We start from the raw sequence: 27,572 nt of genomic DNA on the forward strand, positions 1-27,572 counted from the left end.
CTGAAAGACAACACGTTCACGACCAAGTAAGGACACAGTGTGCAATCAAAGGTGGTCAATGTCAATGTCAAGAAATGCTGTAGCTCTTACATTCACTTTTTTATATCTCAACAACAACCATTGAGTTTCCACTATACCTGAAAGATTAAGTCTGAAACTGCTTCACAATCCAGTAGCAACACTACCTTTAGCCCTATGGTGAAAGGCTTATGTCCTGTGTTGTGTAGAACCAAAGGTAAAGAACTGGATGTTTATCTATCTGCTCACGACAACAACAGGATTACACAACTTTATGTTCTAAGGCTTTGAGAGGATGGACTGTTTGGATAGATGAACAGATATCAGCCTCTCAGGGCTGGGGAAGGAAAAAGGGAAAAGGGATATTGAGAGATGTACAAATAAAGATTAGAAATATGGATGAAAAATATGGGAAATGGACACATACAAAGAGATAGGGAGAGAGAGGGAGAGGGAGAGGGTGAGAGAGAGAGAGAGAGAGAGAGAGAGAGAGAGAGAGAGAGAGAGAGAGAGAGAGAGAGAGAGAGAGAGAGAGAGAGAGAGAGAGAGAGAGAGAGAGAGAGAGAGAGAGAGAGAGAGAGAGAGAGAGAGAGAGAGAGAGAGAGAGAGAGAGAGAGAGAGAGAGAGAGAGAGAGAGAGAGAGAGAGGACAGGAAAGTAGTGCACTCGGAAAACAAAGAAGAAAAAGACAAAGAGGGACGTATTCAAACACCACAGGTGAGCAGAGTTGACGAGGGGAGACAGGAGACATTCACTGCAATTACAGCTGACCTCACAGGTCTGCTGTAAAATGAGGTACTTTAAGATTTGGCTGACCTGAGTTTGAGGACACTTCTCCTTTCAATGCATCTAACCATTCTGCCTCCCACAGTAATGCCAGTAAGTGAAGAGGAGGATGGATTCTCTACTTCTCTTTTGTTTGTCTTCTAGTTTCATTTATCTTTTCTTTTATTCATGGTCATATTAAATACGAGGCATAGTACGTAATCTAGGAGAAGTGACTGGGAGAGATGAAAAAATTGTGAGGATTTCTAAGAGAAGGATTTTTAAGAGAAGGAAATCAATAATTGAGTCAGTTTTTTTCTGTGTGTTCTCATCCTAACGGAGTAATCATATTAAAAGAGAACAGATAAAGAGAAGCATTTCCCTCATCTATCTACAAACAATATCCCATAATGACAAAGCAAAAACAGGTTTTAAGAAATGTTTGCAAATGTATTAAAAATAAAAACAGAATTACTTAATTATTCAGACCCTCTACTCAGTACTTTGTTGAAGCACCTTGGGCAGCGATTACAGCCTCGATTCTTCTTGGGTATGATGCTTCAAACTTGGCACACCTGTATTTGGGGAGTTTCTACAATTCTTCTCTGCATATCCTCTCAAGCTCTGTCAGGTTGGATGGGGAGCGTCGTTGCACAGCTATTTTCAGGTCTCTCCAGATGTTAGATCAGGTTCAAGTCCGGGCTCAGGCTGGGCCACTCAAAGACATTCAGACACTTGTCTCAAAGCCACTTCTGCGTTGTGTTGGCTGCGCTTAGGGTTGTTGTCTTGTTGAAAGGTGAACCTTCGCCCCAGTCTAAGGCCTTGAGTGCTCTGGAGCAGGTTTTCATCAAGGATCTCTCTGTACTTTGCTCCGTTCATCTTTCCCTCTATGATCCAGAATAGTCCCCCAGTCCCTGCCGCTTAAAAACATCCCCGCAGCATGATGCTGCCATCACTATGCTTCACCGTAGGGACGGTGCCAGGTTTCCTCCAGACGTGACACTTGGCATTCAGGACAAAGAGTTCAATCTTGGTTTCATAAGACCAGAGAATCTTGTTTCTCATTGAGAGTCCTTTAGGTGCCTTTTGGCAAACTCTAAGCAGGCTGCCAAGTGCCTTATACTGAGAAGTGGCTTCTGTCTGGCCTCTTTACCATAACGGCTTAATTGGTGGAGTGCTGCAGAGATGGTTGTCCTTCTGGAAGGTTCTCCCATTTACACAGAGGAACTCTGGAGCTCTGTCAGAGTGATTGCTCAGTCTTGGTGGTTCCAAATTTCTTTCATTTAAGGATGATGGAGGTTACTGTGTTCTTGGGGACCTTCAATGCTTCAGAAATGTTTTGGTACCCTTCTCAAGCTCTGTGCCTAGACATAATCCTGTCTCGGAGCTCTACAGACAATTCCTTTGACCTCTTGGCTTGGTTTATTTCTCTGACATGCATTGTCAACACTGGGACCTTATATAAACAGGTGTGTGTAAATCCAATCAATTGAATTTACCACAGGTGGACTCCAATCAAGTTGTACAAATATCTCAAGGATGATCAATGGAAACAGGATGCACTTGAGCTCAATTTTGAGTCATATAGCAAAGGGTCTGACTACTTATGTAAATAAGGTATATCTGTTTTGTTTTTTTATAAATGTGCAAACATTTATAAAAACCTGTTTTCACTTCGTCATTATGGGGTACTGTGTGTAGATTGATGAGGAAAAAGTATGTATTTAATCAAATTTAGAATAAGGCTGTAACATAACACAATGTGGAAAAAGGAAAGGTGTCTGATTACTTTCCAAATTCACTGTAAATATACATACAAAACATTAGGACTACCTCCCTAATATTGAGTTGCACCCCCTCATTTGCCATCAGAACAGCCTCAATTCGTTGGGGCATGGACTCTACAAAGTGTCGAAAGTGTTCCACGGAGATAATAGCCCATGTTGACTCCAATGTCAAGTTAGCAGGATATCCTTTGGGTGGTGGACCGTTCTTGATACACACGGGAAATTGTTGAGAGTGAAAAACCCAGCAGCGTTGCAGTTCTTGTCACAATTCACTTGGTCAGGCTATGTCATGGAAAGAGCAGGTGTTCATAATGTTTTGTACACTCAGTGTATGTGTATATATACAGTACCAATCAAAAGTTTGGACACACCTACTAATTCAAAGTAAACAAATATATATATATATATATATATATATTTTACTATGTTCTACATTGTTGAATAATAGTGAAGACATCATATTTTAGATTTGAGATTCTTCAAAGTAGCCACCCTTGGCCTTGATGACAGCTTTGCACACGCTTGGCATTCTCTCAACCAACTTCACCTGGAATGCTTTTCCAACAGTCTTGAAGGAGTTCCCACATATGCTGAGCACTTGTTGGCTGCTTTTCCTTTACTGTGCATTCTAACTCATCCCAAACCATCTCAATTGGGTTGAGGTCAGGTGATGGCGGAAGCTGCTCATCTGATGCAGCACTCATCACTCTCCTTCTTGGTCAAATAGCCCTTACCGGGCCCTCCTAGTGGCGAAGTGAACTAAGGCACTGCATCGCAGGGATGTCTTTGTCCCATCGCACACGAGTGACTCCTGTGGCGGGCCGGGCACAGTGCACGCTGATACAGTCGCCAGATGTACGGTGTTCCCTCCGACACATTGGTGTGGCTGGCTTCCGGGTTAAGTGGGCATTGTGTCAAGAAGCAGTGTGGCTTGGTTGGGTTGTTTTTCGGAGGACGCAGGGCTGTCGACCTTCACCTCTCCCGAGTCGGTACGGGAGTTGCAGTGATGAAACAAGACTGTAGCTACCAATTGGATACCACAAAATTGGAGAGAAAAAGGGGTAAATATATACGTATATCTCTCTCTATATATATAGACTGTATATATATATATAAATATATATATATGTAAACAATAGCCCTTACACAGCCTGGAGGTGTGTTGGGTCATTGTCCTGTTGAAAAACAAATGATAGTCCCGCTAGGCACAAACCAGATGGAATGGGGTATCACTTCAGAATGCTGTTGTTGCCATGCTGGTTAAGTGTGCCTTGACTTCTAAATAATTCAAAGACAGTGTCACCAGAAAAGCACCCAACACCATCACACCTCTTCCTCCATGCTTCATGGTGGTAATCACACATGCAGAGATCATCCGTTCACCTTCTCTGTGTCTCACAAAGACACGGCAGTTGGAACAAAAAATCTCAAATTTGGACTCATCAGACCAAAGGACAGATTTCCACCGGTCTAATGTCCATTGCTCGTGTTTCTTGGCCCAAGCAAGGCTCTTCTTATTATTGGTGTCCTTTAGTAGTGGTTTCTTTGCAGCAATTCGACCATGAAGGTCTGATTCACACAGTCTCCTCTGAACAGTTGATGTTGAGATGTGTCTGTTACTTGAATTCTGTGAAGCATTTATTTGGGCTGCAATTTCTGAGGCTGGTAACTCTAATGAACGTATCCTCTGCAGCAGAGGTAACTCTGGGTCTTCCTTTCCTGTGGCAGTCCTCATGAGAGCCAGTTTCATCATAGCCCTTGATGGTTTTTGCGACTGCACTTGAAGGAACTTTCAAAGTTCTTGAAAATTTCCTGACTGTTGTTTCTCTTTACTTATTTGAGCTGTTCTTGCTATAATATGGACTTGGTATTTTACCAAATAGGGCTATCTTCTGTATACCACCCCTACCTTGTCACAACACAGCTGATTGGCTCAAATGCATTCAAAAGGAAATAAATTCCACAAATGAACTTTTAACAAGGCACCCCTTGTTAATTGAAATGCATTCCAGGTGACTAACGCATGAAGCTGGTTGAGAGAATGCCATGAGTGTGCAAAGCTGTCATCAAGGCGAAGGGTGGCTACTTTGAAGAATCTCAAATATAACATATATTATGATTTATGTACCACTTCTTTGGTTACTACATGATTCTATGTGTTATTTCATAGTTTTGATGTCTTCACTATTATTCTACAATGTCAGAAATAGTAAAAAATTAAGAAAAACCTTGAATTAGTAGGTGTGTCCAAACTTTTGACTGGTACTGTATTTACAGGTAATATACATATAGAAGGATCAGATACACCTTTGGTACATTTCTAATACCAAGACACACAACTGCAACGTGTTTCGGCTGCTAGTCTTCTTCAACGCTTCTTCACAAGCACGCGCACCCACACACCCTGGTCCATGTGATTGCCTGTCCTGTCATCCCTGTCCCCATCTTGAGTGTAAATGATGATGTCTACTCAGAGCAAATACTACCCAGTCTGCCAGACAAACCTAGCAAACACACCCTATATCCTCCACTGTGTGTGTGGTGTGTGTGTCACCCCGAGATTAAGATGCTCTTCTCCCATGGCCACTGAAGCACAGCCAGCACGATTCCCTGTCATTTTTCTCTCCTCTTTCCATTTCAGCTCCAGACTCCAGGGTCACAGTTCACCTCTCTCTCTCTCTCTCTCTCTCTCTCTCTCTCTCTCTCTCTCTCTCTCTCTCGCTCTCTCCTCTCTCTCTCTCTCTCTCTCTCTCTCTCCTCTCTCTCTCTCTCTCTCTCTCTCTCTCTCTCCTCTCTCTCTCTCTCTCTCCTCTCTCTCTCTCTCTCTCTCTCTCTCCTCTCTCTCTCTCTCCCCCTCTCTCTCTCTCTCTCTCTCTCTGTCTCTGTCTCTCTCTCTCTCTCTCTTTCCCTCTCTCTCTTTCTCTCTCTCTCTCTCTCTCTCTCTCTCTCTCTCTCTCTCTCTCTCTCTCTCTCTCTCTCTGTCTCTGTCTCTCTCTCTCTCTCTCTCTCTTTCCCTCTCTCTCTTTCTCTCTCTCTCTCTCTCTGTCTCTCTCTCTGTCTCTCTCTCTCTCTCTTCCTCTCTCTCTCTCTCTCTCTCTCTCTCTCATAGCAATATCTAAAAGAAGAGAGAATAATAGTTTTTTATCAGTTTTTGTGTTCTGTCAACTAGGTAGCTAATAATCAGATTGCTCTCGCTTATTTTATCCATGGTTCTCCATGGTTGCATTTAAGGGCTGTATTTCAGGAGTACATTAGTCCACAGCCAAATCCTTTTGCATGCACACTGTACTTAGAGCGATAACACCTTGCAAAGGAGAAGAGTGTTGGTCAACGCTGGGCTGCAGTGCCTAGATTTGATGGATGAATGGAACATTTTGAAGGGCCATTTGCCAAATCAATAACATTTATTTAAATTGCAGTTTTCTAGCATTAATTGTTCACAGGGGGACATGGGATTTCCACATGTATAGATAAGTCACGTTACAAGGAAGCCCTTTAGTGAAAATGTTACATAGAGGCCCTATAGAGTTATATAACCCATAGATCTCAAGAGAACACAAAGTGCAAGGGGGCCCTATAATTTTACCAGTATCAAAGAGGCCCTAACAAGTAGCAAAGAGGCCCTATCATGGTAGCAGAGAGGCCATGTCGGTATCAAAGAGGCCTTGTCGGTATTAAAGAGGCTCTATTTCAGATTGCATTTGGCCTTTACAGATATTTGTAAAGACCCCCACCTGATTTGAGCCCCACATTTTTTGCAAAAAAAATGCCTGTTTTTCTTGTTACTTTGGCATTAATATTTGTCACATAACAGTTTGCAAATGTAAAAAAATAAATATAATTGAGTTAATAAAGCCTCATACAATGAACTAGTAACCGAAAGGTTGTAAGATCAAATCCCAGAGTTGACAAGGTAAAAATATGTCGTTCTGCCCCTGAACAAGGCAGATAACCCACTGTTCCTAGGCCATCATTGAAAACAAGAATTTGTTCTTAACTGACTTGCCTAGTTAAATAAAGGTAAAATAAATCAATTTTAAAATACAAACATGGTCTCTTTTTTGTTTTCTTGAGTAAGGCAGCTCCAAAATGCATGTGTTTCAGCCTAGCTCAGTGCTTTCTGTGGTGGTGGGGCAGCCAGCGGAAAATGTAGGGGTTCGTAATATTCTCTAGTTATGCCGTGATTGGCTCAGTGTTCTGTCACTCATGGGGACACTACGTCACTGCCAAATCTATGGGTAGAGCTCGAAAATTCATGCCCCTTGGGTGCCATAGAGTTACATTAGAAGTGCCTATCCAAGAAGGCTCAAGGTCATTGGCCACAGATAAAATGACGTCAAAATAATAAATATTCAACATTGGCCTTGCCGTCAATCCAGCATGATTTTTGACACGCTCAAAACAACTGTTAACTCGGATCTAGGAAATCTGACTTCAGTGAGTTCAAACAACTGGGAACTCAGAAAAAAATTAGCTCCAACTGGGAAAATAGGTTTTGAACGGTCATCCAAGTCAGGAACTCTGGCCTCTTTCTAGAGCTACGACCTGCAGATCACTGACGTCATCATGATTCAACTTTGCTTTTTCAGAGTTCCCAGTCATCTTGAAAGCACCATAAATCCAAAGAATGACAGACTTTGATGACAAAGTTAAATTACAAAATGTGCCCACGAAGGACCGTCACATCACCTTCCTGTTCAAGTGAGCACAGCACAACAAGGTGAGTCCATAAATGTCTTGTATGCTGCTGCATAAATGATGTAATATGCCAGGGAGATATATATACTGTAGCTCAGAAAGTAATCCTAAGTGTATGTTGTGTAGTAAGCTGTTAGTAGCCCATGTGCCTCACCCTGATAATTTTGTCTATGTTCCCCTCATAATTTCACCTACTGTTTTGACTTGGTGGTGCACATGTTGCCTATAACCTGTTTCAGAGAAATGTAATCATTGAATATTGTAAGAGCTTTCATTGTCTGCTTATATGCCCCCTTTATTTATCCACAGTTCTGATTTGATGTACAGGGAGAACACTGTAAGAACGGGCCATGTTCTGAATACTCAGGCTGTACATTTCAAAAGTGCTGAACAAATAGTTATATTGACTACGTCCGTCCTAGCTCGCTCATTAGTGTCTTATTCAAAATGACGGATTGCCTCTTATCCGCTTCGTCCCCTTATGCCATAGTTTGTACATCTCAATAGTCATTAGAAACCACATTTGTTTAAGCAAGTCAGCTATATCAGCTATGTTTTTTTAAAGGCAGTAAATGAGGATGAATTAACTGTTTTGCTGCCAGACTAGGCGCTGGCGATAGCAGGTGTTATAGGTTAGCGTCTAGTGTTGTTTAGTTTAGTGTTTAGTGATGTATTGTGTAGTGATTGGCATGCAACCCCCCCCCCCCCCTCCAAAACAAATGGTTTGCCCCACCCAGATTTACATGCTAAAATCTCCACTCCCCTCATCACTTCAATCTTTTTGTCCTTCGTCCCCCTGTCCCCCCAGCTATGTACCCCGTCCTGTGTGTGCCTGTGCCTGTGCCTGTGCCTGTGCCTGTGCCTGTGCCTGTGCCTGTGCCTGTGCCTGTGCGTGTGTGTGTGAATAATGGATGTGTGTGTCTGGCCAGCAGATGGTCAGATGGTCAGCCAGGCTCTCTCCTATTTAAGACATGCGGAGAGCACATCAATGCCTGACGGGGACAGCCATCAATTTGACCAGCCCTGATCATATCTCACACACACACACACACACACGCACACACACACACACCCCATGAAACATCCATTAACTCATCCCTACCTACCCTCTCACACCTGCCATAGGCCAGGACAAAGACTTTCAATTCCATTTCCCTTAATCTTCCCTTTTATTCCACCCAATTTCACCTTCTCCCACCCCATCTTCCACCCACCTCGCCCCCTTTTCCCCACACTATTCCATCCTTCTTTCCATCCCAACCACTTCCTCTACTCCTTTGACTTTGTATCCCAAACCCTATCACTCTTTGTTACAGTGTGTCTACAGTGCCTTGCAAAAGTATTCATCCCTCTTGGCGTTTTTCCTATTTTGTTGCAATACAACCTGTAATTTAAATGGATTTTATGTCATGGACGTACACAAAATAGTCCAAATTGGTGAAGTGAAATGAAAAAAATGTAACAAAATAAAAAACAACGGAAAAGTGGTGCGTGCATATGTACAGTTGAAGTCGGAGGTTTACATACACCTTAGCCAAATACATTTAAACTCAGTTTTTCACAATTCCTGACATTTAATCTTAGTAAAAAGTCTCTGTCTTAGGTCAGTTAGGATCACCACTTTATTTTAAGAATGTGAAATGTCAGAATAATAGTAGAGAGAATTATTTATTTCAGCTTTTATATCTTTCATCACATTCCCAGTGGGTCAGAAGTTTACATACACTAAATTTGTATTTGGTAGCATTGCCTTTCAATTGTTTAACTTGGGTCAAATGTTTCGGGTAGCCTTCCACAAGCTTCCCACAACAAGTTGGGTGAATTTTATCCCATTCCTCCTGACAGAGCTGGTGTAACTGAATCAGGTATATAGGCCTCCTTGCTCGCACACGCTTTTTCAGTTCTGTCCACAAATGTTCTATAGGATTGAGGTCAGGGCTTTGTGATGGCAACTCCAATACCTTGGCTTTGTTGTTCTTAACATCTTATGGCTGCAGAGGCAGTATTGAGTAGCTTTGATGAAAGGTGCACAGAGGTGCCCATAGTAAACTGTCTGCTCCTCAGTCCCAGTTGCTAATATATGCACATTATCATTTGTATTGGATAGAAAACACTCTGAAGTTTCTAAAACTGTTTGAATGATGTCTGTGAGTATAACAGAACTCATATGGCAGGCAAAAACCTGAGAAAAAATCCAAACAGGAACTGGGAATTCTGAGGTTGGTCGATTTTCAACACAGCCCCTACAGATCACACAGTGGGATATGGATCTGTTTGCACTCCCTACGGCTTCCACTAGATGTCAACAGTCTGTAGAACCTTGTCTGATGCCTCTACTGTGTAGTGGGGCTGAAGGAGCCAGGAAATAGTCAGGTCTACCATGATCTGGCCATGCTCTGACCATGCGCGTTCACATGAGAGGGAGCTCTGTTCTGTCGCACATCTGAAGTCAATGTAATTCTCCGGTTGAAACGTTACTGAAGATTTATGTTAAAAACATTCTAAAGATTGATTCAATACATTGTTTGACATGTTTCTACTGACTGTTACGGAACTTTTTGACATTTCGTCAGCTTTTAGTGAACGTGCTTTCTGACTTTAGATTTGTTTACCAAACACGCTAACAAAAATAGCTATTTGGACATAAATTATGGACATTACAGAACAAAACGAACATTTCTTGTGGAAGTGGGAGTCCTGGGAGTGCATTCCGACGAAGATCAGCAAAGGTAAGTGAAGATTTATAATGCTTTATGAGTTTTGTTGACTGCACAATTTGGCGGGTAACTGTATGGCTTCCTTTTGTGGCTGAACGCTGTTCTGAGATTATTGAATATTGTGCTTTTGCCGTAAAGCTTTTTGAAATCTGACACAGCGGTTGCATTAACTTCTTGCGACTACAGGGGGTGCTGTTTACTCATTAGCATATTTGCATTACAGATTAAACGGCTTCCTACTCTCCTACTTTATCGTACAATATACATATTATTACTATTATTGGATAGAAAACAGTCTCTAGTTTCTATAGCCGTTGGAATTTTGTCTCTGAGTGGAACAGAACTCATTCTACAGCAATTTCCCTGACATGGAGTCAGATTTCACACATTTTGGCCCCTGATCTGGAGTCAGTTTAAAGGCCACTGTGAATGCTATAAGGATACGGACACTGCTTACGTCTTCCCCTGGATGCCTTTACGTGATGACGCTTTGAATGGTATCGATTGCCCAATCACAGCCACTATAAAACAAAAACACGTGTAGGTAGGAACTCCTTTCCAGCTGCGCCGGACGCACGGTGGACACCGACCCGTTCTTTTTCCAAGCATTAGTGGAGCCAGTAATATTTCTCAGGTCATGTTTTTACTCGTTATAGGAGTTAAAAACATCATAAGGTAGTTAATTTAAACCGTTTTATAGCAATTTATATCCGTTTAGTGCGCATTTTGGGACATTTATTTCTGAGACTTTTTGAAGAGCCGGGCAGGTTTCCAGTTCATGCCGAACGCAGTTGGCATTTCCACATGGCAAGAGGACAGCTTTCGACCAAAAGACGATTAGACCCAAGAAAGGATTCTTTGCCCAAGATTCTGATGGAAGAACAGCTCAAAGTAGGAACAATTTATTATGATAAATCGTGTTTCTGTCGAGAAATGTTAATCGCTTATGACGCCATTTTGTTTGACGTAGCTTCGCTTGGCGCAAACTGTATTGAAAAGTAAGGATAATTTAAAAAATGTAAATCAGCGATTGTATTAAGAATTAAATTGTCTATCAATCGCTGTCCACCCTATATTTTTTAGTCGCGTTTATGAGTATTTATGTATACGACTAGATCACTGTCTAATATGGCGCACGACATTGTCTGACCAGCTGATCAACTTTTGTCATTGTCTAACCATGATTTTGGTGGCTAAATATGCACATTTTCGAACAAACTGTATATGTATGTTGTAATATGATGTTACAGGAGTGTCATCGGAAGAATTCTGAGAAGGTTAGTGAAAAAATTAATATATTTTGGCGATGATATGATATCGCTCTCTTTGGCTAGAATCAGTGCTCGGGTAACGTTTGCGTATGTGGTATGCTAATATAGCGATTTATTGTGTTTTCGCTGTAAGACACTTAGAAAATCTGAAATATTTTCTGTATTCACAGGATCTGTGTCTTTCGATTAGTGTATGCTGTGTATTTTTACGAAATGTTTGATGATTAGTAATTAGGTAAACACGTTGCTCTATGTATTTATTCTAGTCCATTTGTGACGGTGGGTGCAATTGTAAACTATGATATCTACCTGAAATATGCACATTTTTCTAACAAAACCTATCCTATACCATAAATATGTTATCAGACTGTCATCTGATGAGGTTTTTTCTTGGTTAGTGGCTATCAATATCTTAGTTTAGCCGAATTGGTGATAGCACCTGATGGAGTAAGAAACTGATGGAGTTAGAAAAGTGGTGTCTTTTGCTAAAGTGGTTAGCTAATAGATTTACATATTTTGTCTTCCCTGTAAAACATTTAAAAAATCTGAAATGGTGGCTTTATTCACAGGATCTGTATCTTTCATTAGGTGTCTTGGACTTGTGATTTAATGATATTTAGATGCTACTATTTAATTGTGCCGCTATGCTAGCGATGCTAATCAGTGTGTGGGGGGGGGGGGGGGTGCTCCCGGATCCGGGGTAGATGCTCGTTAGAGGTTAAGAACAAGTGTATCTTTAATTATATGTAAAACATGTATCTTTCATCAAAGTTTATGATGAGTATTTATGTTATTTGACGTGGCTCTCTGCAATTTCTCCGGATATTTTGGAGGTATTTCTGAACATGGCGCCAATGTAAACTGAGGTTTTTGGATATAAATATGAGCTTCATCAAACAAAACATATATGTATTTTGTAACATGAAGTCCTATGAGTGTCATCTGATGAAGATCATCAAAGGTTAGTGATTCATTTTATCTCTATCTCTGCTTTTTGTGACTCCAGTCTTTGGCTGGAAAAATGACTGTTTTTCTTTGATTTTGCGGTGACCTAACATAATCGTTTGTGGTGCTTTCGCTGTAAAGCCAATTTGTAATCGGACACTTTGGTGGGATTAACAACAAGATTATCTTTATAATGGTATAAGATCCATGTATGTTTGAGGAATTTTAATTATGAGATTTCTGTTGATTGAATTTGGCGCCCTGCACTTTCACTGGCTGTTGTCATATCATCCTGTTAACGGGATTGCAGCCATAAGAAGTTAAGCTATTTTGTCGCAACTTTGGAAGTATGCTTGGGGTGATTGTCAATTTGGAAGACCCATTTGCGAACAAGCTTTAACTTCCTGACTGATGTCTTGAGATGTTGCTCAAAATATCCACCTAATTTTCCCTCCTCATGATTCTATCTATTTTGTGAAGTGCACCAGTCCCTCCTGCAGCAAAGCACCCCCACAACATGATGCTGCCACCCCCGTGCTTCACGGTTGGGATGGTGTTCTTCGGCTTACAAATGTATATATATAAAAATATGGAAAGAATATGGCACCACAACAAACCTTTCAAGAGAGAGCCGCCCACCAAAACTCATGGACCAGGCAAGGAGGGCATTAATCAGAGAGGCAACAAAGAGACCAAAGATAACTCTGAAGGAGCTGAAAAGCTCCACAGCGGAGATTGGAGTAACTGTCCATAGGACCACTTTTAGCCGTACACTCCACAGAGCTGGGCTTACGGAAGAGTGGCCAGAAAAAAGCCATTGCTTAAAGAAAGAAATAAGCAAACACATTTGGTGTTCGCCAAAATGCATGTGAGAGACTCCCCAAACATGTGGAAGAAGGTACTCTGCTCAGATGAGACTAAAATTTAGCTTTTTGGCCATCAAGGAAAACACTATGTCTGGCGCAAACCCAACACCTCTCATCACCCCGAGAACACCATCCCCACAGTGAGGCATGGTGGTGGCAGCATCATGCTGTGGGGATATTTCACATCGGCAGGGACTGGGAAACTGTTCAGAATTGATGGAATGAAGGATGGCACTAAATAATTAGGAAATTATTGAGGGAAACCTGTTTCAGTCTTCCAGATATTTGAGACTGGGATGGAGGTTCACCTTCCAGCAGGACAATGACCATAAGCATACTGCTAAAGCAACACTCAAGTGGTTTAAGGGGAAACATTAAATGTCTTGGAATGGCCTTGTCAAAGCCCAGACTTCAATCCAATTGAGAATCTGTGGTATGACTTAAAGATTGCAGTAAACCAGCGGAACCCATTCATCTTGAAAGAGCTGGAGCAGTTTTGCCTTGAAGAATGGGCAAAAATCCCAGTGGCTAGATGTGCCAAGCTTATAGAGACATACCCCAAAGGACTTGCAGCTGTAATTGCTGCAAAAGGTGGCTCTACAAATTATTGACTTTGGGAAGGTGAATAGTTATGCACGCTCAAGTTTTCAGTTTTTTGTCATATTTCTTGTTTGTTTCACAAAAAAAACGATTTAGCATCTTCAAAGTGGTAGGCATGTTGTGTAAATCAAATGACATAAACCCCCCAAAAATCTATTTGAATTCCAGATTGTAAGGCAACAAAATAGGAAAAATGCCAAGGGGGGTGAATACTTTTGCAAGCCACTGTATATGGGAGCTAGGACCATAAAACTGCAGCAGCCAAATTCCCCGTTCAGCAATAAATCTGAATCTCAGTCAGCATCTAAATCAGCACCTACCTACACCCTACCCACTATTGCTCTCCCCTAGCACCCTACCCTCAGCACCATACCCCAGCACCATACAGCGTCCTCTCCCTTTCTCCCCTACCCATAGCACCCTACCCTTATCCTCTGCTACTCCTAACACCCATCCCACAAGCCTGTGCGCCATCCCTGACCCGTGGAGTGACATGCGCTAACCCAGACTCTCATTCAAACACAGTCAACCGATGCACAGCGACACTCTTTTTTCACTCTTCACACACAATTGCCCTCTTTCCCTCTATACCTCAGCTCGCTCGAGTCTCCCTTAATCCTACACGCCCCCCTTTGCCTCCCTCAACTGAAAGCCACCCCCTCCTCTTACTCCTTCCCCCTCTCCTTGTCCAGCTCTCCTTTCCCCCTCTCGTTCCACTCTAAAGGTTTCTCTAATCTCTCATTGCTAAAACGGAAAACCCTCCACTCCATCCCTCTCCTTTTCCTCTGTTTCTATTCTTGACATTCGTCCCACGCCCCCTTTCCTCCCTTCCTCTTCTCTCCTCCATCTGAGGTTGTTTTCTCCAGACTCCAAAGAACACAGTGGCCACTGTGTGTGTCTGTCTGAGCCATTACCTTTCACGCCTGCTTGCCCCCGGCCTGCTGCATGGCTGAATGGCAGAGGTCAAAGGGCACTCTCCTCTGTGGGACACCATATTTAATTCATCATCACTGAGCAGCTCTGTGTGTGTGTGTGTGTGTGTGTGTGTGTGTGTGTGTGTGTGTGTGTGTGTGTGTGTGTGTGTGTGTGTGTGTGTGTGTGTGTGTGTGTGTGTGTGTGTGTGTGTGTGTGTGTGTGTGTGTGTGTGTGTGTGTGTGTGTGTGTGTGTGAGACAGAGAGTGAGAGGGAGAGCAAGAAAGACTGAAAGAAGAGAGAGAGAGAGAGAGAGAGAGAGAGAGAGAGAGAGAGAGGTGAACCATGTAAGTGTGTGTATGAGTCATTATTGCTTTGAATAAGTGGTCTAGTCACATCTGCTTGCCTTGTCTTCTACTTTCCTATATGAACATATGCCGGATGTGTTTGAGTGTGTGTGTCTACATGTGGTCAACTGACATATTATGGTTTGAAGTGCACTATATAAGGAATGGGGTGCCATTTAGGACACAGTCAGTAAGTCCGGAGGAAGATGTAATTCACTTCAAACCTACTGTATTTATACAGACCATTACATCAATGTGAGTTTACATACATCCTCCTTAAATAACACTTAATCCTATGTGCTGTATGCCTAGTTTATCATTTGCTTTGTTATACTGTATACACTTTCATGCCATTTCTGCTCATCGTATAAGGCACTCAAGCATGTTTTTGACAGAGATCCTATAACAAAATGCTGCAGTTTTAAGCCTTGGGCTGTTACCGTATATAAATACCCCCTAACGTCTGCAATCGACTCTGTTTGACACCGCTATGACCTCTCACCCTCTGTAAATGTGTGCGTGGTGATCTAGCCTCATCTTTCAACGTATCTCTCAGACATATCATTGCCTTGAGCAGATCTGCACCGGGCGCTATAAACACACAGACAGAGCAAGGGTGCTGTGTTCTTCCGTTAACTTCCACTAGTGAGACTGCATCTCCCTGCAGCAAGGCTCAATCCCTGAACCCTTACAGCGAGAACAGCTTAAAAACAACTTTGAGAAGAGACAAGAGACAATAACTCCTTGGTACTTAGCCTTGCTTTGCTGAACAAGCCTCAATGAAATAGAAATAGAACTACCCAAGTATTTACTACAAGAATCTGGGTCAAAACCCTTAGCTGTGTCTTCACACTTTTCTGCAAGAATCTTACAAACAAAGAACCCTGACTGTCTTCAAATATCAACCAAAAGAAAAGTATCTTCAAACCCTGCAGGTATATGTTGCCCTTAAACCCAGATCTACTATCAGCTTACCTTCCTCAGATGCTAGTTTTAACCATTAGGGAAAAAACAGAAAACTAACCTTGGATCAGCGACCAGGGACAACTCCTATTCTACTTCACGCAGTACCCACTATTCTACAGAATAAACACAGTATTTCATTGCTCTGAGTGAATGTGTAGATGGAGCTAGATTCTTGAGTGGATGCAGTAGTGTGTGTGTGTGTGTGTGCGTGTGTGTGTGTGTGATGTAGCTCACTAGGGTGCGAGAGCTCCACTCAATATAGTACTGATTTAGTACTGAGGCAATCTGACATCGAACATCATGCATAGCTCTCCGTAATGGCTGTGAGATTTTGAGGCTCCTTGACCTGTAGGAAAGGCTCTCATTTTTCTTTTACTTTTAGGGAACTGTCCCTTTTAATTACACTTTTCGTTTAACTGTCCGTTTAACTGCCTCTAGGCAATAGAGATAGACAGAGAGAGTAACGTCTCATCAGTCCTCTATAGAGTCCCACGGTGGAGGTGTCATAATACCCATAAAACCTAGCAGTCAAACAGGGAAATGGTTCCAATTGTATCTTGGATTGAGCAAACCTTCCCATACAATTCTGATAACTCCATGAAAGACATAACTCTACCATTTCAATTTACAATATCATTTAAAAACAAAATACCCTCTTCTTTTCCATAGTGTGGCACATTATTTAATTGTCAGACATTTTTTCTGTTACTGCAAGTTAGCGCTAGTTTGACCACCAGAGGGCATCTTTGAGAATCATTTGATAGTCTTCCATATTGGCATTACCAGAAAGAGGGAGGGCACGCGGGAGACCGGGGTTCAATTCCCCGACAGGAATGAGTATGCCGTTCTTGTAAATAAGAATTTGTTCTTAACTGATTCCATATGTGTTATTTCAATGTGGGGATCTCATGCGTGGTAATAACTACAGTACATGTATATAGGACTTGCATCCTTGGCACAATAAAGTTTTTATATTCTACTCAATCCATAGGTTTCATTAATGCCATTCAGACTTGAAGTTGATACAACAACTATGATAGTTGAGGTTCATAGATAGGTTCTGAACTAATATTAATTCCAAACATTTTAGGGTCCATACACAGATCGGCTACATACTGTAGCTAGCTACACATCCATAGGCATACAGTTATTTTGATCCTCCACTACACAATAAGCAAATAAATAGTTAGCTAGCTATGTTACTTCAGCTGCATTGCACGGCAAAGCAAGTTCACACAATTGTACATTCAATTTGCAGTAAATGCTTTAGCTAGCTAGATTCTTTACATCCACTGTTTCCCAAGACGACAACCTGGTTTGCTGGTTTTCTCAGGAGTCCCTAAAACATTAAACAACATGAATTACAATGTTATACTCATGTCATTACACCAGCTAGCTAGCTGACTAATGTTAGCTAGTCAGCTAACTTGCTAAATATCAATTTTCGTAAATTAACTTTATGACAAAAAATATGCACAATCATTTGTCTCTACGTTAACTAACATATTCCTCTCAATTGTACATGTTTTGCTTGACTCGTTATGATGTTATAAATACTTACATTTGCTTCCCGCGTAATGTTTTGTCAGCCATCTTTGCTGAAGAAAGTCACCAGGGACGGGTGGATTGTGTCAAATGGGTCATTGGAACCAATCGATATGATTGGCCATATAAAAACCTTGGGACCCAAATGCATAATGAATGCTCTAACTCCCCCTTGTGGTGGTCTGGAGCAATGAAACGGTGACGCTTGGTACCTCTAAGTCCCGCGGTGTAAGCTCGCAACTTTTAAAGGAGCAACCACTGTACAATTTTGTTTACATTTTTAGCACATTTGGAAATGATTTGGATTACTGTTTGAGGAAAATAAATGATAGCTAAACCTCTCTAGACAGGAACCTCAGGTCTCTCTCCCTATCCTTGTCCTCTTACCGAGACATCCTGCATCAGCTCCTACCTCATTCAGTGCATTCAGAATAGGCAACCTGTCTGAACACTACCCGACAGTGAGATACAGTGTGTTTGACACAGAATTCCTTGCTAGAACTGTACATGCTCCAGGCAGAACACATAACATTTAAGACCTTTCAATGTCTGTAAATGTGGCTCAAGTCTGATGACAAAAGTTGCTGAAGGAACTACTGTACCATAGCTAAAGTCCATGTCTCTGTCGTATTCTGTCACAGTGGTATGTTTACAGTCAGCAGGGAGGTACAACTATCACGTTACCAGGTCAGAAATGTTTTATTTTCCTTCTTCAGTGAGAATGGGTTTTGTATTACTGTATCTTTTTAAAGGTGCAAAATGCAGGAATCGCTCCACCATTTCCTGACTGTCAATGTTCTAATAGTTTGTTGAATTCCAGTTTGTGACAGAACAAGCACTCAGAGTGTAGATAATCATTGTACCATCTAAAACGCTGTGAAATATATGATCAATTACCAAAAATATTGTAAACTCAGCAAAAAAGAAACGTCCTCTCACTGTCAAGTGCGTTTGTTTTCAGCAAACTTAACGTGTAAATATTTGTATGAGCAAAACTAGATTCAACAACTAGGACATAAACTGAACAAGTTCCACAGACATGTGATTAACAGAAATTGAATAATGTGTCCCTGAAGAAAGGGGGGGTCAAAATCAAAAGTAGCAGTCAGTATCTGGTGTGGCCACCAGCTGCATTATGTACTGCAGTGCATCTCCTCCTCATGGACTGCACCAGATTTGCCAGTTCTTGATGCTAGATGTTACCTCACTCTTCCACCAAGGCACATGCAAGTTCCCGGACATTTCTGGGGGGAATGGCCCTAGCCCTCACCCTCTGATCCAACAGGTCCCAGACGTGCTCAATGGGAATGATATCCGAGCTCTTCGCTGGCTATGGCAGAACACTGACATTCCTGTCTTGCAGGAAATCAAGCACAGAACGAGCAGTATGGCTGGTGGCATTGTCATGCTGGAGGGTCACCACATGAAGGAGGAGGATGTCTTCCCTGTAACGCACAGCGTTGAGATTGCCTGCAATGACAACAAGCTCAGTCCGATGATAGTGTGACACACCGCCCCAGACCATGACGGACCCTCCACCTCCAAATCGATCCTGCTCCAGAGTACAGGCCTCGGTGTAACGCTCATTCCTTCGACAATAAATGCGAATCCGACCATATCACCATACAAAACCGCAACTTGTCAGTGAAGAACTATTTTTGCCAGTCCTGTCTGGTCCAGCAACAGTGGATTTGTGCCCATAGGTGACATTGTTGCCGGTGATGTCTGGTGAGGACCTGCCTTACAACAGGCCTATAAGCCCTCAGTCCAGCCTCTCTCAGCCTATTGCGGACAGTCTGAGCACTGATGGAGGGATTGTGCATTCCTGGTGTAACTCGGGCAGTTGTTGTTGCCATCCTGTACCTGTCCCACATGTGTGATGTTCGGATGTACCGATCCGGTGCAGGTGTTGTTACATGTGGTCTGCCACTGCGAGGATGATCAGCTGTCCATCTTGTCTCCCTGTAGCGCTCTTAGGCGTCTCACAGTACGGACATTGCAATTTATTGCCCTGGCCATATCTGCAGTCCTCATGCCTCCTTGCAGCATGCCTAAGGCACGTTCATGCAGATGAGCAGGGACCCTGGCCATCTTCATTTATTTTGTTTTTCAGAGTCAGTAGAAAGGCCTCTTAAGTGTCCTAAGTTTTCATAACTGTGAAAAATTGCCTACCGTCTGTAAACTATTAGTGTCTTAACGACCATTCCACAGGTGCATGTTCATTAATTGTTTATGGTTGATTGAACAAGTATGGGAAACAGTGTTTAAACCCTTTACAATGAAGATCTGTGAAGTTATTTGGATTTTTACGAATTATCTTTGAAAGATGGTCCTGAAAAAGAGACGTTTCTTTTTTTGCTGAGTTTATTTTCAACCGAAAGTAAAAGATGCAAAAACAAAACTTATGAACGGGAAGCATAGAAATATCGCAAATAGACCAGATCTACCGCTTACTTGACTTGCTTTCAAGATCTATAACTGACATTTCTGTGAATTTGGTCACGTTTCCCCAAAAGTTACATATTGTAGCTTTAAATTAACAACAGTATTTTTTGGGAGAACCGTCATCAAGTTCTTTCTGGAAATAAAATTATGAAATTAAATGGGGAATGGAGAATGCTGACCACCTCCATTTCCATCCCCTGTGTCTAGTGTGCATGCTGAGGACTATGGTTGGTGAGAGGGGGCTAGGCCAAGGCCCAACAAATGCCAGGCAGTATTAACCACATTCTCTCTGATACACTGTTACCCATCAGACCTCCTGTTAGTCCCCACACCCTGTAGAGCTCTCATCTAAGAAACACACACACCCTCAGCCCAGCTCTGCCCTCAGCTCAGCTGCGGGACTACATCATGGCCTATTCTTAGCAGGCCACTCGCTCATTCAGGAGGACAAAAGCAGCGTTTAGCCACTCACCATCCATCGTGCTATCAGAATGAGTCAGTGCGCGAGTGTGTGTGTGTGTGTCAGCCTGAAGCAAGTCCCATGTTTCTCTGTAGTGCTCTTTGTGGCGTGAAACTCCTTGGATGTGTCTGTAAAACGCTTCATAAAATGCCAAAGAGCCAGTTCATGTTAGACACAGTTGCTGGTTGTTTTACACAACATAGCTGCTGCATGATTCACCGCGCTACGGTCTGGGAGGTACTAGTACGCTAAGGAAAGGAACAAGTCTGGCATTTCCGTTCATGCAGAAAAAGGATGTAGCAGGAAACCCACAAGAATCCAAATCTGTTAAATCCGACCCAATCCAGTGTTTCCCACAAGCACATGGAGTAGCCAGCCAAATAGAAAAAGTAGCCAGCCAGGATCCCTCAAGCGCCATATGATCAAAAAATGCTCGTTTAACAATTGACACACATATTTCTTATTAAATAATCCTGCAAGAGTCTGCTGACTTCCACTGGCTTTAAGCTTCCTTTTAAGAGGCATTGTCTCAGCTATCTGCAATAAAGGTATGATTGAATACATTTTATAAGAACAAATTCTTATTTACAATGACGGCCTAGTCCGGCCAAGCCCTAACCCGGACGACACTGGGCCAATTGTGTGCCGCCCTACAGGACTCCCAATCACAGCTGGTTGGGATACAGCCTGGAATCGAACTAGGTCTGTAGTGACACTTCTTGCACTGAGATGCAGAGCCTTAGACCGCTGCGCCACTCAGGAGCCAAGAATAAAGCAAGTGTTAATCATGGGCTTTGCTACACAGAAAGCAGCAGTTCCATTGTCAACACTTTGATTCAATCACTAGACGTGTATCAACATCTTTGATAATACCATACAAGTATCATTAGCTTTTAAAACAATTCAATCCTTTATCTTTTATCACGTTTTGGACCAGAGTGAAGCGCTCTCTCCACTAGTCTACCTATTGTTCCTGCAGTGAGGAGGATTCACCATCTTCATCAAAGTTTTTCATCATTTATCTGCAGATAATCACCAAAAACCCTGCCAGTATGAAAATTAGGGAGTCAAATGAACAGCTCTCTTACCGATGCAATTCAGGAGGGTACTAACAAGTCACTTACTTTAAAGTCGCTGTCTGGCAAGTCCTGATGGACTTCATATCAAAAACACAAATGAGAACATTAGTTTACTTGTCCCGATGCGATACTATGGATACATAACTACGTTGTATGATTTCTGAATGGTAAGGATGTATGAGATGGACTTTATTCAGTCAGTTCAACATATTTGATAAACTGGTCAAGCTTGCTCTTCGTCAGTCAAATCACAGTAAGCCTATGCGCCAGCATTTCGTGGCTGCAGATGAAACACGCAAAATAAAATAAATGAATGTGCCAGAAAGCAACAGGCTAAGTGGATTTCGACTCACCGTTACCATAAATGGAACGTGCAAATTGAGGCACACAGACGATGTAGGAGCATCATGCTCCCCTCCCTCGGTGTCAAGAAATGTGACTGCAACCACAGCGTACACAACACACACACTCAGGTACCGGGAGCCCTGTTATAGCACACTCTGTGACTGACAGGCACCTAGACTATCAATAGATCGCTAGAAGATGCATAGCGGGAGAGGGCTCGGCTGACTTCTTTTTTCTGACTTGGCAAATTGTTTTGTTTTTTAAGTACATTTAAGTGGAAAAAGTACCCGGCTGAAAATGTGTATGTGCCCGGCTGTACAGTCGACAGCCGGTGCTAGTGACCTTCGCTCCTCTTTAGCCCGCTTCCTCCCCTGGATAACTGTATCATTACACTGAAGCATTACTGTAGCATTATAACTGTCTTATCCCCTATAGCCTCTATTGAAGTGATCTGGGCTGGCTTTCACTGGCTTAAGTGGACCCATTATGTAATTAAGTCATTATGAACGGGGATGGGATGGATAAAAATGAACACTGCAATAGGGATCACACTACTCTACTACGCTGCTGTAGTTCTATGGTATGGCTGGCTGTCTGTCTGGGGAAAGACAGTACTGTAGATGCTGGGGATGACATTGATCGACTCATTGGGCTACGGAGACAAAGGCAAATCAAAGGGTATTTGTACTGGGTTTATACAGTTCCTTGGCTTGCATTATCAAATGGCATAACCATTTAGCCCCCCTAGAATGGTATTGCTAACCATTTACACCTAAAGTGGTTGGGGAAACAATGAACCAGAGAAGATTGAAAATGATAAACATGGAGCGAAGTATAACCATGGACACAGTACATAGGAGTCCTATAAGGATGTTACTCACCCCAGATGCAGGGTAGGCCGTCCAGCCTAGCTCAGCCGTAGCCACCCGTGTGTCCATCAGCGTTTCTACACGAGAAAGAGAGAGAGAGGTGTTGGGGGTAAAACATACGACATCATAAAATCCATGTACACAAACAACAAGTGTGCGGTTAAAATTGGCAAAAAACACACACATTTCTTCACACAGGGTCGTGGGGTGAGACAGGGATGCAGCTTAAGCCCCACCCTCTTCAACATATATATCAACGAATTGGCGCGGGCACTAGAACAGTCTGCAGCACCCGGTCTCACCCAACAAGAATCCAAAGTCAAATGTCTACTGTTTGCTGATGATCTGGTGCTTCTGTCACCAACCAAGGAGGGCCTACAGCAGCACCTAGATCTTCTGCACAGATTCTGTCAGACCTGGGCCCTGACAGTAAATCTCAGTAAGACCAAAATAATGGTGTTCCAAAAAAGGTCCAGTCGCCAGGACCACAAATTCCATCTAGACACCGTTGCCCTAGAGCACACAAAAAACTATACATACCTCGGCCTAAACATCAGCACCACAGGTAGCTTCCACAGAGCTGTGAACGATCTGAGAGATAAGGCAAGAAGGGCATTCTATGCCATCAAAAGGAACATAAATTTCAACATACCAATTAGGATCTGGCTAAAAATACTTGAATCAGTCATAGAGCCCATTGCCCTTTATGGTTGTGAGGTCTGGGGTCCGCTCACCAACCAAGATTTCACAAAATGGGACAAACACCAAATTGAGACTCTGCATGCAGAAATCTGCAAAAATATCCTCCGTGTACAACGTAGAACACCAAATAAAGCATGCAGAGCAGAATTAGGCCGATACCCACTAATTATCAAAATCCAAAAAAGAGCCGTTAAATTCTACAACCACCTAAAAGGAAGCGATTCCCAAACCTTCCATAACAAAGCCATCACCTACAGAGAGATGAACCTGGAGAAGAGTCCCCTAAGCAAGCTGGTCCTAGGGCTCTGTTCACAAACACAAACACACCCCACAGAGCCCCAGGACAACAGCACAATTAGACCCAACCAAATCATGAGAAAACAAAAAGATAATTACTTGACACATTGGAAAGAATTAACAAAAAAACAGAACAAACTAGAATGCTATTTGGCCCTAAACAGAGAGTATACAGTGGCAGAATACCTAACCACTGTGACTGACCCAAACTTAAGGAAAGCTTTGACTATGTACAGACTCAGTGAGCATAGCCTTGCTATTGAGAAAGGCCGCCGTAGGCAGACATGGCTCTCAAGAGAAGACAGGCTATGTGCTCACTGCCCACAAAATGAGGTGGAAACTGAGCTGCACTTCCTAACCTCCTGCCCAATGTATGACCATATTAGAGAGACATATTTCCCTCAGATTACACAGATCCACAAAGAATTCGAAAACAAATCCAATTTTGATAAACTCCCATATCTACTGGGAGAAATTCCACAGTGTGCCATCACAGCAGCAAGATTTGTGACTTGTTGCCACCAGAAAAGGGCAACCAGTGAAGAACAAACACCATTGTAAATACAACCCATATTTATGTTTATTTATTTTAACTTGTGTGCTTTAACCATTTGTACATTGTTACAACACTGCATATATATAATATGACATTTGTAATGTCTTTATTGTTTTGAAACTTCTGTATGTGTAATGCTTACTGTTCATTTTTATTGTTTATTTGACTTTTGTAAATTATCTACCTCACTTGCTTTGGCAATGTTAACACATGTTTCCCATGCCAATAAAACCCCTTGAATTGAATTGAATTGAATTGAGAGAGAGAGAGAGAGAGAGAGAGAGAACCAGGTTAGTCAGATATAAAACAAAGTATGTTCTCATACATTCTCACTCCTGTCCCATGGTTGAAGTTAAGCCATGAATGAGCACTTTGATGAGTTTTACTGCGGAAATGACCAGAGTTCTGTTCCAGAAAAGAACACCCGATGACAGAAAGTAAATGGACCTGCTCGACTTATCCTCAATTTACACTTCTCTTCTGTTTGGAAAAAGAGAGAAATAGAACAAAGAGTAGCATTGCTCTATTGGAGTGGAATGTTGAGGACCAGTAGATTCTAGCACTAGAGTGCTGCACATTATCTCACTGTGTGTGTTTCTCTGTCTGTCTCTGCGTGTGTGTGTGTGTGTGTGTGTGTGTGTGTGTGTGTGTGTGTGTGTGTGTGTGTGTGTGTGTGTGTGTGTGTGTGTGTGTGTGTGTGTGTGTGTGGGTGTGTGTGTGTGTGTGTGTGTGTGTGTGTGTGTGTGTGTGTGTGTGTGTGTGTGTGTGTGTGTGTGTGTGTGTGTGTGTGTGTGTGTGTGTGTGTGTGTGTTGTGCTGAGTGCTGCGCTCTGTGCCATTGTTTACCCAGCGTGATATCTCCCATCACTGTAGAGGGCTCTCCACAGCCGGCCAGGGCATTTCCACTCACATGTTTACTTAAGAAACACCAACAGAGCACTGACAGCCTGCTAGCCTGGCCAGAGAGAACACACTCTGGCCATAGTTCACAGCACATACTGTATGGAACACTGGTCACCCAGTGGTACTTTGTGTTGGAACAATAGTGTGCACTAACCCTGTGGGTCTCAAAGACCAGGGTTTGTGACCACTGGTACAGAACAACCAAAAGGTGAAGAGAGACACACGTCATTATGTCAAATCAGTTTGCATTACTACATAACAAATGAATTGCCTTCACCCACATCTGGCCTTAATGGCCATGTACTCTTATAATCTCCACCAAAAGGATGTGTATCCCCCTCCCCCCTCACTCTCTACCTCCCCCCTCTCCCCCTCGCTCTCACCCTAACTCACCCCGACACCCCGCAGACAAATAGACCTGGCACCAGTCCTGAGGCATTTGTCAGCCCGTGTTGATTCATATCTGCAGCGTTGGCACGCCGTCAGTGTCACTAAAAGCTGATATTGTTCCAGGTAAGAGAAGGCGTCTTGTAGGAAGTCACCCAAACAATAGTTTGGCATCTTGGTATATCTGGTGCCAACTGCCAAGGACCCAATTGTGCTTGTTGTCTGAAGAAATGAAAGGGGTGAGAATATACCAGGAAGATGTGATTTCGGGAAGATGTGATTTCGGGAAGATGTGATTTCGGGGAGATGTGATTTCGGGAAGATGTGATTTCGGGAAGATGTGATTTCGGGAAGATGTGATTTCGGGGAGATGTGATTTTGGGAAGATGTGATTTCAGGAAGATGTGATTTCGGGGAGATGTGATTTCGGGGAGATGTGATTTCGGGGAGATGTGATTTCAGGGAGATGTGATTTCGGGAAGATGTGATTTCGGGGTTGATCTAGGGACGGAAACACACACTTAAACTGATCAGACTTATTTTACTGATCTCAACAAATCCTAACACGATTCTTTAGTCTAAACCACATCTTATGTCACGTCTCCTAACTGATTTTGAAATACTGTTGGTGAAAAATTGTGAGAATAGCATAGTGCAGTTGATTGATGGGTGAGCAGAAGACAGTAGAGGGTGGTTTCAGTGTCAATCTCCTCCTCCCTGACAGAAACTGTCCACAGAGCACCAAACCAATTAGCCCTGGTGGTGATTCAGCTACAGGCTTCTGCTGTGGTACTAGTGTAGTGCACGCACACACACACACGCACACACACACGCACACACACGCACACACACGCACACACACACGCACACACACACGCACACACACACGCACACGCACACACCAATCTCCCATGTTCTTTTGCGCTGACAGCCTTGCTCACACTGGGTTTCCATCAGGCAATTTCTCCTCAGATAAAGCTTTGGTCTGTCACCACTGTCTGCTTGTTTTGTCTGTCTGTCTGTCTGCCTGTCTATCTGTCTGTCAAGACTGATGGAGCTTTACGCACCAGCCACCAGGCTCTGTCATGGGGCCTGCATCCATGGGCTTGCTCAGGGGAAATCACTGAGGCTTTAGTCAAACCCCAAGGGGATTGGAAAAGCCATTTCCCCTTTCCTTTTGAAGAGGGAGGGAGGGGTTGGGAGTGGAGGGGGTAGTGAGGCAGGGAAAGGCAGGGATGGGAGAGGAAGGAGAGAGAAATGAGTGAGGAGGGGAGACTGAGGATTTGAAACGGAGGGAGGTAGGGCAGGGGGAGAGGTTGAAGGCCCATGGGGGGACCCATCGTGTCATGTGGCTAGCCCCCATTAGCAGAGTCTCAGTGTGACAGATGAGTGAATGATGGACGCTACAAGGACATTAGAAGATGGGCTGGACTGAGGTCCCATGGGGTGAGGAGAGAGAGTGGGCCCTCCTTATGCCACAGCTCAGGCACCTGTCCACTGCTCATCCCTCTGTGGTTTGACAATGGTGATCTAATAATGGAGAATATCGAATGGAAATGTTCAATGTCGCATGAAAGTGCTACAATGAACACTTGCTCGCTAAACGTCCCAATGTAGCGAGACCTATGTCCCAATTCTCAACATGGCATCCCAGACTCCTCTTCTTTTCCTTACGTCATGACCGCTCATATACTATAGCATGAGGTGAGTGGATTGACATAAATTTAATCATAATTGTTTCCACATTGCTGTTACCAAGCTGTTGGGATATCCTAAAGGCTAAGATATCCGGCGATACCTCCCCATTCCCTGCCAGTGCCAGCCCTGTCCCTGGCCCAGGTCCTTTCACACTAGGCTAATTGTTTTAGTGCTATAAAAACCCCATAAAACAATTTGTCCTCTTTTCTTCCAGCACAAAATCACCCGGCAATTAGACCTGACCACATCTAACCAGCCTCCCTGCTATCCATTCATCCCTTAGCACCCAGAATTCCCCAGTGGAAGAAAATAGGATTATTTTCTTGTCCTCCGTTTTAGAGGGTATGCTAGATAGTGTTTCCCTGTATTTTACATGTTGCCTCGTCAGCGTTACCT

The 27,572-nt window shown here is 42.9% G+C and overlaps 1 protein-coding gene across 3 annotated transcripts in view; it reads right to left on the bottom strand.

Annotated features, from left to right (window-relative positions):
• Nucleotides 1-27,572, bottom strand: part of LOC129814182 (ephrin type-B receptor 1) — a 309,241-nt gene that overhangs the window by 203,863 nt on the left and 77,806 nt on the right. For all 3 annotated transcript variants that reach the window (XM_055867082.1, XM_055867084.1, XM_055867083.1), the window contains exon 2: nucleotides 22,647-22,711. In XM_055867082.1, the coding sequence (XP_055723057.1) occupies nucleotides 22,647-22,711 (65 nt within the window). The remainder of the gene's footprint in view (nucleotides 1-22,646; nucleotides 22,712-27,572) is intronic.

This window comes from Salvelinus fontinalis, chromosome 17 (genome assembly GCF_029448725.1).
Source record: "Salvelinus fontinalis isolate EN_2023a chromosome 17, ASM2944872v1, whole genome shotgun sequence".
NCBI lineage: Eukaryota > Metazoa > Chordata > Actinopteri > Salmoniformes > Salmonidae > Salvelinus > Salvelinus fontinalis.